The following is a 13100-nucleotide window of genomic DNA, read 5'->3' as shown; positions in this document are numbered from 1 at the left end:
ATGGAATATCCTCATGGAATGTATAGTCTGAGAGGGGAAAAGACGCATCCATAGGTAACTAGAAGAGAAAATAATATATGATAATTATATTGGAGCAGTGCAAAACAATGTGCTATATATGTATGGTGGGAGGGTGATAGTTTTCAGGAAAGGCTTCTTGAAGGTCATCTCATCCAACCCCTTCATTTTATAGATGGGGAAGCCAAGGCATATGGAGGTTAACTGCCTCACCCAAGATCACATAGGTGGTAAGCTTGAGAGGCAAGATTTGAACTCATGTCCTCTTACTCCAGAACCAGATTTCTTTGAATTCTGAAGAGTGAGTAGGAATTCAAAAGGTGGGAGGATAGGAGTTGTGAGATTATATCATATACAGGGAACAGAATGGGCAAAAGCACAGAGGCCAGAAATTACAAGGGATAGAGTGGTCCAGTCTGGCTAGACTGGAGTATACCCAGGAGAGTATAGGTAGGATAATGAGCTCTGTTAGGGATGCTGTGTTAAGTATCACTTTTAGAGCCTAGAGACCTAGTTTGAGTCCTGACTCTGCTCTTTACTATGTGACCAGGGACAAGTCATCTTAATTCTCTGATCTAGTTATCTCATCTGTCAAGTAAACCTGAACCAATTGTGTCCTGGACTTGTTGTGAGGAAGGCATTTTATAAACTGTTAAATGCTTTATACAAGCCTCCCATGCCACCTCTCCCCTCCCTTAGGATCACAGGACCAAGATTTAGGACTGGATGGGATCTTGAAGCCATCTAGTCTGCCTCCTTATTTAAAAATGAAGAAACTAGGGCCCAGAGGTTAAAGGCCCAAGGTCACTTAACCTGGTAAGTGATAGAGCTAGGATTTGAATCCACAACTTTTTAGCATACTTAAGTGAGAAAATGAAGGATTGTATTAAATGAGAGAAAATGAAATGAGCAGAACCAGGAGAACAATTTTCATGACAGCCACAATCATGGAAATGACACTAACACTGAAAAACTTCTGAACTCTAATCAAGGTAGTGACCAAAGCAGTCATGACATCAGAGTACTGATGATGGTGACTATAGGTGCAGAATGAGACATATGTTTTCAGACATGATCAATCTGTTGATTAATTTTACTTAACTGTACTTATTTATAAATGTATCAATTTAATATAATTTAATATAAACACATTTATATAGATCAATAAGTATACATATGAGTAACTATTATTATTACATATAATAATAATAATGATATTCTATTAGGGTGGGTGTCATTAGGAAGTGACACTGTGGTTAAAAAAAGAGCATCAATAAAACTTAAAAAAAAAAAAAGGAAACAGAGGCCATCCATCACAAGCTCCCTGTTCTCCCTTTTTCTATGTCTCAAAATCCCTTGACATTGTCCTTCATTCTCTCTTCTGTTATTGTAGTCTCTGATGAAGAAGTGACTCTTCTTACCAAGGCCAGTATCTCTGTGGCTACCTTTGTTCCCCTGCCATTCCCTCCTTTAGCCTGTCCCCATAATTACCTTCATTTCTTTACCTCTCACTTGCTTCTCAATCTCCTGTGGTCTTCCAAACCCATAACTATACTGAAACTGCTCTCTCCAAAGTTACCAATGAGCTCTTAATTACCAGATTTCTTAGTCCTCATCCTTCTTGACCTCTCTGCAAAATTTGATGTTGTTGATGATCATTCCTTTCTCCTGGATACTCTCTCCTGTCTGGGTTTTCATGATATACTTTCTTGGTTCTGCTCCTGCCATTGTCTCTTTTGCTGGCTCATCATTTGTGTTCTGCCCTCCCCAGCCATGGGTCTCCCCCAAGGTTCTCTCCTGTGCCTTCTTCTCCTCTCTTTACAACCTCTGTCTCAGCGACCTCATTAATTCTCATGTAATCAACTGTCATCTCTATGCAGATGAATCCTAGATCTATATATCCAGTTCCACTCTCTGTCCTGAGCTACAGTTCTGTATCACCAACTACCTTTTGGATATTTCTAACTCTGTAGTCCCATACACATCTCAAACTCAACATGGCCAAAACAGAACTCGTCATCTGTCCTCCCAGAACTATCCTAATTTACCTATTTTCTGTTAAGGGTATTACCATCATAACCTTAGCAATAATGTTGAACTTTGCATTTTCCCTAAACTCTCGTATCCAATAACTTGCTAAACCTTGTCATTTCTACCTCCACAACATCTCCTCCGTTTGTCATCTCTTCTCTATTCATACAGTCACCAACTTTGTTCAGTCTATTATCATCTCTCACCCAGATTCTCTTTTTAACATAGTTCCAAATTCCAGAATGGTTAGATCAATTAAAAATCCATCAACAGTGTACTGGTGTGCTTGTCTTCCCTCGGCCCCTCCAGTATTGACTATTTTCATCTTTTATTATCTTTGCCAATTTACTGCTTATAAGTTGAAACCTCAGAGTTGTTTGGAGTTGCATTTCTTTTATTGTCAATGATTTTATTCATATGGTTGTTAATAGTTTTCAATTCTTATTTTGAGAACTATGTTCACATTCTTTAACCACTTATCTTTTGTGGAATCTCAGACATATAGAAATAGATATATGGACACACATATATTTGCATAAATCTTGGATATCATACACTTTTCAGATATTTGATGGATCAATACTTTCACAATCAATAGTTTCTTTTTTCTCTGCTTACACTGATTTTGTTCATACAAAAGCATTTCAATTACCTTCAGTCCTAACTGACAGTTATTAGTTGTATGACCTTAGACACATAATTTAATTCCTCTGAACTTAATATTCTTCTGTAAAATGAAACTAACATTTACACTGACTACCTCATAGGGTTACAATAAAGGAAAATTCTTATAAGCTTTAAAATGCTATAGAAATATAGGTCATTATTAAATACTCTTTAAAAAAATATTTCTCTACCCTCCATTTTTCCCAGGAAGAGAAGATGATGAGAATCCTAGTACAACACCAGGTCCGGAGTGGAGTAAGTGGCAATGTGGGGATGGAAGTGGATGGTCTGCCTTTCCATGGCATTCATGCTGAAATGATCCAACAGTTGATTGATGTTACTACCATGTAATACATATACACACACACTTTATATAATCTCCATCACCCTTTCTAGTTCTCCATTTCCCCCGCCCCCCACCTCATATATACATATCCCACCCTAAAGTGGCTGGGCTGTATTCTTGTGCCAAGTCAGGGGAATTGGGAGATTGTAAGAGATCATGGGTAGGAATCCAACATGTGGAGACAAATGCAATTTCAAAGCTAACTGGAAAGGATTGGGAGGGAGGCATTCTTTTCATCACCTTCTACTTACCCAAGAGGTCATAACAATGGAAATATAGAAGAATTCCCTTCTATACTAGCTTTGAAAATTCACTAATGGTCCAAAAAAAAAAATAAGGCACAAAAACATGCACGATAGTGCCTTGTGGCTTAGCATGGTGAAAGTGGAAAGAGCCTTCGAACTTGACCTAAAAAACCAGAGTTGAATCTGTCTGTGTCAGTGAGCGCGTCACAGCCTCTCTGGTCCTCTTTTCGCTCACCAATAAAATGAGGAGGTTAGGCTGGATAACCTCTACAAACTCTTCCAATCTAAATCTGTGATCTTTTGTGGGTGGACTTGAAGGGGAGACCAAGTAAAACATTTCCAGGGAATCAATCATTTTTTGTATTGATTTCTTTAAACTTAAATACTCAAACTTAAATATACAATGAGAAAAGAAGAAACATATTATAAACTTAAATACAAAAGAAAAAAAGGAAAAAAAGCATTGCCATATGCACAGCAGAACATGAGAGGATTCAAAATATATAGCAATAATTTCCATTTCAAGAAAGCCTACATAATAAATACTACACGTTGTGTTCTGAGCTGTCCATCTTTTCTTTGCTTCCTTGTTAGTTTTCTTTTGTTCTCTGCTGTGTACTTTTTACTTTGTTCTTTTTTCCCCCTTTGCTCCCCTGCCTCACCAAGAAGGCTACAGTTAAGTGGAGGATATATTTTTGGGGATGTGCATACATATGCACATATATACATATATATATACACAAACATATCCATACATATACACATACATACATATACTTACATGCAATACATATACTTAAATATCTATAATCATACTCATATAAACATATACATTCATATGCATCTGTATAAGACCATACTGTACTTGTTTGTCCTCTGTCCTCTGTTTCTCTAAAGGTGGATAGTGTCTTCCTTCATAGGTCCAAATCTTTCCATATTTTTCTAAGTCCACCAACTCATGGTTTCCTATACTACAGTAATATTCAAACCTTATATTGTCTAGTTATTTTAAATAGTCTAAAATAATATTGATTAACATAACTGGCATATAGTGTGATTTCCCTATTTTTCTCTATTGATTAAATTTATTTTAGCTTTAACTTTGTCTAAGATCATGATTACTACTCCTTTTTTCTCTAATAAATTCTATTCCTGATCTTTATGTTTGTATATATCTCCTATTTTCTATCCCTCCTGACTCCTCTACTTTACTTCCACCTGCTACCTTCTCCTCCTATTACAACCACCAAAGATTCCCTCCCTTATCCTTTCCCCCTACTCTGAAATCCCTTTCTTATTTTCTCCCCACTCCCATCCCCTTACCCTTTTATTTCTTTCTGAATTTAGAAGACTTCTATGCCCTTCTAGATATGTATGTATTTTTCCCTCTCTAACCCATTCCCAATGAGAGCAGGGTTCCAGAACTTCCAGCTGTGCTCCCCCATCTGATTCCTCTGTGTCAGTTCTTCCTCTTGTATCTCTTTGTATAAAATTATTACTCTTTTTACCTTTTCTTAGACGGTTTACTTTTTAGTATTGCATCATACTCAGCTGTACACCAATCTTTTTTTTTCTGAACTACTCAATTACTAATAATACTCTTAGACATAGGATTTACATTTCCTTGTATAAAAAGTAAACACTCTGTCTTTACTGAGTCCCTTGTAATTAGTCTTTATTGCTCTTGGATCCTGTATGTCAAATTTTCTATTGATTTCAGGTATTTTTACAACAAAATCCTGAGAGTCTGGCAATTCATTGAAGGTTCATTTTTTTCCATTCAGGGTTAAGGTTAACTTTGCTGGGCGTAATATTTTCAGCCAGTTCTTTTGCTATTTGATATATAGTGTTCCTGTAGTCTTTTAAAGTAGCTGCTGCTAAGTCTTGTGTGATTCGAATTGTGGCTGTCCCATATTTGAATTGTTCTTTTCTTGTTGCTCGTAATATTTTCTCCATGAGCTTGGAGTTTCAGAATCTAACTATGACGTTCCTGTAGGTTTTCCTCCTAGGAGCTCTTTCAGGTGGTGATCGATGGATTTTTTCTATTTCTACTTTCCTCTCTTATAACAGTTCAGGACAATTTTCTTTAATTATTTCTTGTATTATTGTATCAAGATTCTTTTTTTGATCAAAATTTTCAGGTAGTGTGATTATTCCTATGTTTTCTCTTCTTGATCTGTTCTCCAGATCAGCTTTTTTTCTTATGAGACGTTTCCCTTTCTCTTCTATTTTTTTCATTCTTTATATTTTGCTTTGTTATTTCTTGGTCTCTTATAACTTCACTGGCTTCCCCTTGCCCAATTCTAATTTTCAAGGAATCGTTTTCTTCCTTAAGATTCTGGATCTCCTTTTCCAGTTGGTTAACTTTCTTTTCATAATCTTCTTGGTTTTTTCTTGGATTGTTCTTTTTTTTTTAAAATTTTCCTCAATCTCTCTCATTTGGTTTTTGAAATCTTTTTTAAGTTCTTCTATAAATTCTTTTTGGGCAGGTGATTATTTGATGTTATTCTTTGGGGTAGGAGAGGGTTTTTTTTTACTTCAGTATCTTGCTCTTAGGATGAACCCTAGACTTTTCTATTCCTACAGTAACTTTCTGTGGTTGGGTTCTTTCTTCTTTGCTTGCTAATTTTTTTTAATAGCAACTTGTTGAAATCATCTCTAGTCCTGGGGTATGGGGGATGGTGCCTCTGGCCTCGTCCTCCTTCAGTTCTCCCCTGTGGCCTGGAACTGAAACCAGTAACTCTGCCTTCCTGTAAGAGTCTACAGGCAGTAAGGTTGCCACCCCACTGCTTCTACACTAGCTCCTTCTCACTCAGGGCCACATCTCAATAGCACAGCTGAGGCTAGAGTCCCCATATTAGCAGAGGTTCCCTCAATCCTCCACTGCTCAGACACTCGACTGCAGGCACTGTCCTGGAGGTGAAAATTCCTGTGGCTGGGCTAAGGTTGCATCCCAACTCAGCTAGCCCCAGGGCCTGCCACTTGCTGTTTCGGGGGAACTAGCCTAGAGGTGTTTACGCTTCACAGGAATCAAACCTCAGGTCTTCTCAGGTTGTCCCAGGAGGACCACTGTTCTGCCCCAACTCTTGTTTATTTTTACTGCTCTACATTCACCCTGAGGCACTATTTTGTCATTCGTGCAAGAAATCTGGAGAGCTTGAAATTTTCTGACCTACTCCATCTTCTCAGAATCCTCTCAACTTTCCATGGATTTTTATGGATATATTGAACTTCTACTTTTGTCCTCATTTTAAAAAATCTGTTCTTTAATAGATAAGAGAATTTCTTTTAAAAGATTTTCATTAAAAAATGGTACCTAATTTAGTTACTCTCAACCAACACACATTTATAAAGTACTTACCGTATGCCAGGTACTATGCTATGTATTGGGCATACAAAGACAAAAATGGCACAGTCCTTGTTTTCAAGAAGCTTACATTCAGTTGAGGAAGACAGCACTGCAGTCCTAAGAATATGCAAAAGTTTATACCGTGTAATGGGATGGAGGGAGGAAAAGCACCAGCATCCAGGAGCAGCAAGCACAGGCTCACGTGGGAGGCAGCGTCTGAGCTAAGCTTTGAAGGAAATCTGGTTTCTAAGAGGTAGAGTTGAGAGGGAAATGCAGTGGCCTGCAGTATCTATGCTTTGGCTATTGTATGCTTCATGACAATTATGATCATGGCTTTCCTGATGACATCAATGAAATGGTTCATAGAATTGGCCTAATACTTTTAGAATTATTTTTAGAAGCGAAAAGTTCATTTTAAGAACACAAGTGGTAGTATAATACACAAGGTCACCCAAATTCATTTCATATGTGGTAATAAGGTAATAGGTGGTCCTGAAAAGGTGAAATTATATGGGCCCACTGTCCAGCCAAACAAGACATCTCCTTAAACTGGTAGAAATATTGATAGGACTTTGGCATGCAGGAAAAATCAAATTGATTTCTAAAGACATTGTAGCCATTCGATTCAGCCTGAGTCTCCATCCCAGCATTCTGGGACTCTCCATGCTAATGAGTCAACAATCAGCACTTCCTCCTGGAGGTACTCATGAACAATGAACACACTGATCTGAGCAGCCAAATAAGGAACAATGAAAACAGTTGAGGACATAGATAACCCCTTAGATGGATATTTGAGAATTAATAGTTGGTACTAGTAGTATCTTCCCCCCTTCACAAACCCTTCCAAATTTCTCTATTACTGTTGATGGTACCACCATCTTTGCAGTCCCCCAGGTTCTTAACCTACACATCATCATGGACTCCTCACTATCTGTCACTTCCCCTATTTGAATTCATTGCCAAGGCCTGGTGATTTCACCTTTGCAGCATTTCTCTAATATATCCTCTTCTCTGATACTGCCACCATTTTAATATGGGCCCTCATCTCTTCATTCCTGCCCTATTATAATATCTTGCTGGTTGGTCTGCCTGCCCCAAGTCTCTCTTCGCTTCAGTCCTCCGCACAGCTGCTAAAGTGATTTTCTTACTATACTGTGTTGACTCTATCACATTCCTCACCACCCCCCAACTCAATATCGTTCAGTGACAAGCTGTTACCTCCAAGATCAAATATGAAATCTTCCCTTTGACATTTAAATCCCTTCACAATCTGGTCCCAACCTATCTTTCCAGTTCTATTATACATTATTCACTTTCCTGTACTGTGTAGGCCATTTTGAGTAGGTCAGAGTGAGTCACCCAGAATGAGCAGGCATGGAAATCTGCCTCAAGATCTCATTACACTTTCTGTCCAAACCCTCCCTTCTTTTGTACTTCCTTATTTCTGATAAGTCACCTGAGTTTCTTCCAGTTAACTGAGTTCACAACTTTGGTTGTCATCTTGACTTCTCACTCATACTTATCCCCATATGTCTAATGACTTGCTAAATCTTGTTCTTTCTGTTTTGACAATGTCTCTGAGATCTGTCTCCTCTCCACTAACAACCTCCACCAGTAGTTAGACTTTATTGCCTAGACTATTGCAATGGACTCCTAATTAAGCCTCCCTGCCTCAAGTTTCTCCCCACTCCAATCCATCCTCTGCAGAGCTGCTAAAGTGATTTTCTTTCCATACTGTGTTGACCATGTCACATTCCTTGCCACCCCCCAACTCAATATACTTCAGTGACAACCTGTTACTTCTAAGGTCAAATATAAAATCTTCTCTTTGACATTTAAAGCTCTTCACAATCTGTTCTCGACTTAATCTTTCCAGTTTTATCATACATTATTCACCTTCCTTTACTGCATAGGACAATCAAATAGCCCTTATTGCTTTTCTTTCCATTCATTTTACAAAAACACAGATAAATAAACATGAATAGGAAATTAAGGCATGATACCATCCGTGAATTAGAATCCTATCAAGAGGAATGGATTCATACTGAAAACTTTCTGTGGAATGAAATCTAAAGCATTTCCTTGTTTATTTTTGCATTGTATGTGGTATTTACCCACAGAGAAGCATGGTGCCTACTGAAAGCTGCTTTGCTCGCTGACATGACCAATTATTTAATTGTTGCACTGCATATCTTTTGATAACAAAGTTTCTAAAAATGAACACATTCGCCCACTTGACGAACTACATTGATAAAAAAACTTAATTATTAACAATTATTATTTGTCAATATATCCTGTACTGTAGGACAAATACAGAGATTTTCCAAAAATTATGAAGCACTTACCAAGACACATATAAGAAATATATAAATAAAACAAAAAATATATATATAAATTAAACTAAAATTTAAAAAAAAACTATAGAAACAAAGGAAGACAAGTGGAGAGATATTAATTGCTCATGGTTGGGTCACACTAATATTATAATAATAACAATACTACTGAAGAAAATTCATAGATTTCATGCCATACTAGTCAAACTACCAAAGGATTATTTTATAGAACCAAACAAAAAAATAATGAAAATCATTTGGAGGAACAAAAGGTAAAGACTATCAATGGAAACAATGTAAAAAGTGGGAAAATAAGAGACCTACCAGTGTCACATCTCGAACTATACCCCACAAGAGTAATCACCAAAAGTGGTTAAAAAAATAGAAAAGTTGATTAATGGAACAGATTAGGTTCATGAGACTCAGAAGCAATAGTAGCATGGTATTTGATAAACCCAAAAACTCTTAACTACTGAAGTAAGGACTCACTATTTCACAGAAACTGCAGGGAAAACTGAAAAGTAGTCTGGAATAAATTAAGTTCAGATCAGTGTCTCACATTGTAAGTTACAATAAGCTGCAAATGAATATATGGCAGATATAAAGGTCATAATCAATAAGCATGTATTAAGTCCCTACTATATACCAGACATGATGCTAAACACTGGGAATACAAATATGAAAGACATTTTTGCCCATGAGGAGCTTATAATCTAATGGGGGAAGACAAACATATGGAAAGAAGCTGAAAAACAACTGGGGAGGGTTGGTGCATTGGTGGTCGAGGAAGGTACCCTGACACAGGTGCATGATCGAGAAGCCGCAAGGTGGTGAAACCCAATGAAAAATGAAATGTCTAGCCTGAGCGTTCTCCTTAAATTGAAGTTTGGAGTTCATGGCCCTCCCTGCAGTTAGAGCAGTAGAAGGTAGGAATAAGTTGGAGTAGCAAGGCTGATGACATCTTATAGGATGATGAGGTTATCCTAATAATGATTCTTCTGGGGCATGGTGATAAAAGAAATCAAAGAAGGACTAAGGTAATGCAGCCAGGTGAGAGGAGAAAAAGGAAGGCAATATGTCTCATCATGTATAGGAGAAGAGTTCTTAACTGAGCAAAGAATGCTTCTTGAATGAACAAGAGAATCACTAGAGAGAAAATGGACTTTTATTTACATAAAATTAATAGAAAAGTTCCTGCACAACAAAATTAATGTAGATAGAATTGGAAGGTAAATAATGAACTGGGAAAATCTGATGCAAATCTCTCTGATAAAGGTGTGATACCAAAATACACAGGGAACTCTGAATCAGTTCATTTCCTCTAAGGCAGAGGTATTAAACATGGCAGTGACCAACAACACTTCTGAGTGCAGCCTGAACCAGATTAAAGTGTAGTTCCTGTACGATTTTTACATGTTAACACGTGTAAATATAGATGTGTTAATTTAAAAAAAAAAGAAATATATAAACAGGTACAATTTTCTAAGTCAATATTCAGCCTGCATATTGGATTATATCTGGATTAGTGGCTCCTGTTTCTACTCCCATTTCTATTTGAATTTGACACCATTTCTCTAAGATCTCTTGAGACAAGGTCTCTTCCAGCTTTAAATCTATAATCCTATGACTCTATGAACCCTAGGAAGGGTTGTCAAATGGGCCTCCTTTGCTTTTCTGCATCATCTCACTACCATTTGAGATTCCTCCCATTACCGCTATCAGCTGATTGTGTATTATACAGATGTTTCAGGACGAAGTAGAATCCTAAAACTATGTTTAATATCTTATTATATACCAGAGACATAAATACTGAAGTTGTGGTGCAGTCCTTCCTTGGAAGGAGCTTGGAGTCCCATGGTGGGGAAAGTATTCTAAGCATGGAAGACAACCAAAGAAAATGAGACATGGAGTGTCTTGTTCACCAAACAGCCAGGAGGCCAATGTCACTGGATGGACTAGTACATGTTGGGGAGTAAGATATAAGAAGACTGGAAAAGCAGAAGGGGGCTAAGTTATGAAGGGCTTTGAGCACCAAACAGAGAGTTCTATATTTGATCCTGGAGGTGATAGGGAGCCATTGGAGTTTATCGAGTAGGGGGATGATGTGGTTGGACCTGTGTTTTAAGAAAGTAACTTTGGCAGCTGATGGGAACAGGAGCTACACTTGTGATTTCATTGGTATAGGGAACTCCCAGATGAGGAAATCCCTTCTACCAATGTGGATGAGCATAGTCTCTGCAGCTTAGAGACTTAGAGAGTCAGCCAGAGCACAAGAATTTAATTGGGGTGTAGGGGTGTTCGGGGAGGACCAGCCCCTCTGGTGTGAGGGTTTGATGAGTCCTTTTCAGGGCTGCTCATCCACCTCTGGGGTCCACCTTTCACCCACCTCTCACCTCAAAGAAGCTGTAATGTGTAGGGGCCACCCCCTGGTTAAACTGTCTCGGCAGATGGGCTGAACTGAACCAGGTTGAGATTCAGACCCATTGGTGAGGGAGAAGGGTGTCTTCCCCTGGTAGAATGGCTAAATGAGAACAGTTTGTTCCAGTGGGCATGAGGGCAACTGAAACAGCCACTGTGGAGTGCTTAAGGCTTGGTCAGACATCAAAGACATCACGGTCACCCACTGTATCCTAAGCCACTGCCAGTAATCCTGACTTTTGTTCTGCCCCTGGACTTCGACGACTGCAGAAGAGAGAGTGAGGCTGATGAGTCTGTACAACTCTGTCACACTTAAATCCAATGCACTCCCAAGTCAAGACATTAACGTCACGATAATCCTCTTCAAAAACAAGGACAAACAACAAGGGTAAGTGACTTGCTTAGGATGACACAGCCAGCACGTGTCAGAGGTGAGCCTTTAACCCAGGTCTTCTTGGCTTTGAGGCCAGCTCTTTATCTACTATTCCATGTCGTCATTGAATATATGCTATTATAACTGCACATGTATAACCTATATTGAGTTGTTTGCCTTTTCAGTGAGGGTGGGTGGGGAGGGAGGAAGAGAGAAAATTTGGAACCTAAAATTTTAAAAACATGTGTTTAAAAAAAATGTTTTCACATGCTACTGGGAAATAAGAAATACAGGAAATGGGGTACAGAAGTCTATCCTGCCCCACATGAAGGGGGGAGAGATAGAAGAGAGGACAGACTAGAGGAAGGGATACTCAGAATGCATGCATCTTGGGGTGGGGGGAGGGGTGAGAAGGGGTGAAAATTTGGAACTCAAAAACTTGTGGGAGTGAATGTTGAAAACTAAAAATAAATAAATTTATATTTAAAAAAAGATATTAGGGAACATGATACCATATGCTAATATGCTTGTTTTCATCCGTAGTTTGTGCTTTGTCTCTAATACATCCCACTGATTAACTTCCCTATATTTAATTAGTACCAAATCATTTGGATGATTATTGATTTTTAGTTTAGCGATCTAGTCATCCCAACGCTCCTTCCCCCTTGTTGTTGTTGTTTTCTTCATTATTTCCCATGAGATTCTTGACACCTGACACTTTAACCTATCAAATAAGTTTTATTATTTTTTCTAGACCTGTAAAAAAATATATATATATATAAAAATTTTAAAAATTTAAAAAAAGAATATATGCTATTAATTGTCATATAGGACAGAAGAGAAGGAGAAATGCAAAGGAAATATCAAAGAGACAGAAGAAGTTTAAGGAGGGAAAGATCACTTTCAGATTAGAGGGAATCAAGGAGAGCCCCAGAGGAAGCAGTGCCTGAGCTGGGCCTCGAGGGAAGATTGAGAAGAGTCCAAGGGACATTACTGCAAATGTTACATCTTTTTTTTTAAAGGCAATTGGGGTTAAGTGACTTGCCCAGGGTCACACACCTAGTAAGTGTCAAGTGTTTGGTCTGAGGCCAGATTTGAACTCAGGTCCTCCTGACTTCAGGGTCGGTGCTCTATCCACTGTACCACCTAGCTGCCCCTATCATCCTCTTTTAACAAATAGTATAGCCACCCTGGAATATAAAACCAGCTCCCCTGCCTCCACATCCCATGTTCTTCACTATGCCATATTGGGTGATTTTCAAACTGATTTTCAACAAGTTACATGTAGATGCCCACTTCCTTCTAGACACAGGCTTTACCC

General features: G+C 38.3%; 1 protein-coding gene across 6 annotated transcripts in view; it reads left to right on the top strand.

Annotated features, from left to right (window-relative positions):
* The window catches only part of DGLUCY (D-glutamate cyclase), a 174446-nt gene extending 170040 nt beyond the window's left edge, over nt 1–4406 (top strand). For all 6 annotated transcript variants that reach the window (XM_078151427.1, XM_078151428.1, XM_078151426.1 and 3 more), the window contains one exon: nt 2923–4406. In XM_078151427.1, coding sequence (XP_078007553.1) covers nt 2923–3066 — 144 coding nt within the window. In that variant the 3' untranslated portion in view covers nt 3067–4406. The remainder of the gene's footprint in view (nt 1–2922) is intronic.
* Nucleotides 4407–13100: the final 8694 nt, after the last annotated feature.

Source organism: Phascolarctos cinereus, unplaced genomic scaffold (assembly GCF_003287225.1).
Source record: "Phascolarctos cinereus isolate Bilbo 61053 unplaced genomic scaffold, phaCin_HiC Scaffold_3;HRSCAF=262, whole genome shotgun sequence".
Lineage (NCBI taxonomy): Eukaryota > Metazoa > Chordata > Mammalia > Diprotodontia > Phascolarctidae > Phascolarctos > Phascolarctos cinereus.
The sequence above is the reverse complement of the archived record's forward strand: the minus strand, read 5'-3'. Positions and strand labels throughout refer to the sequence as shown.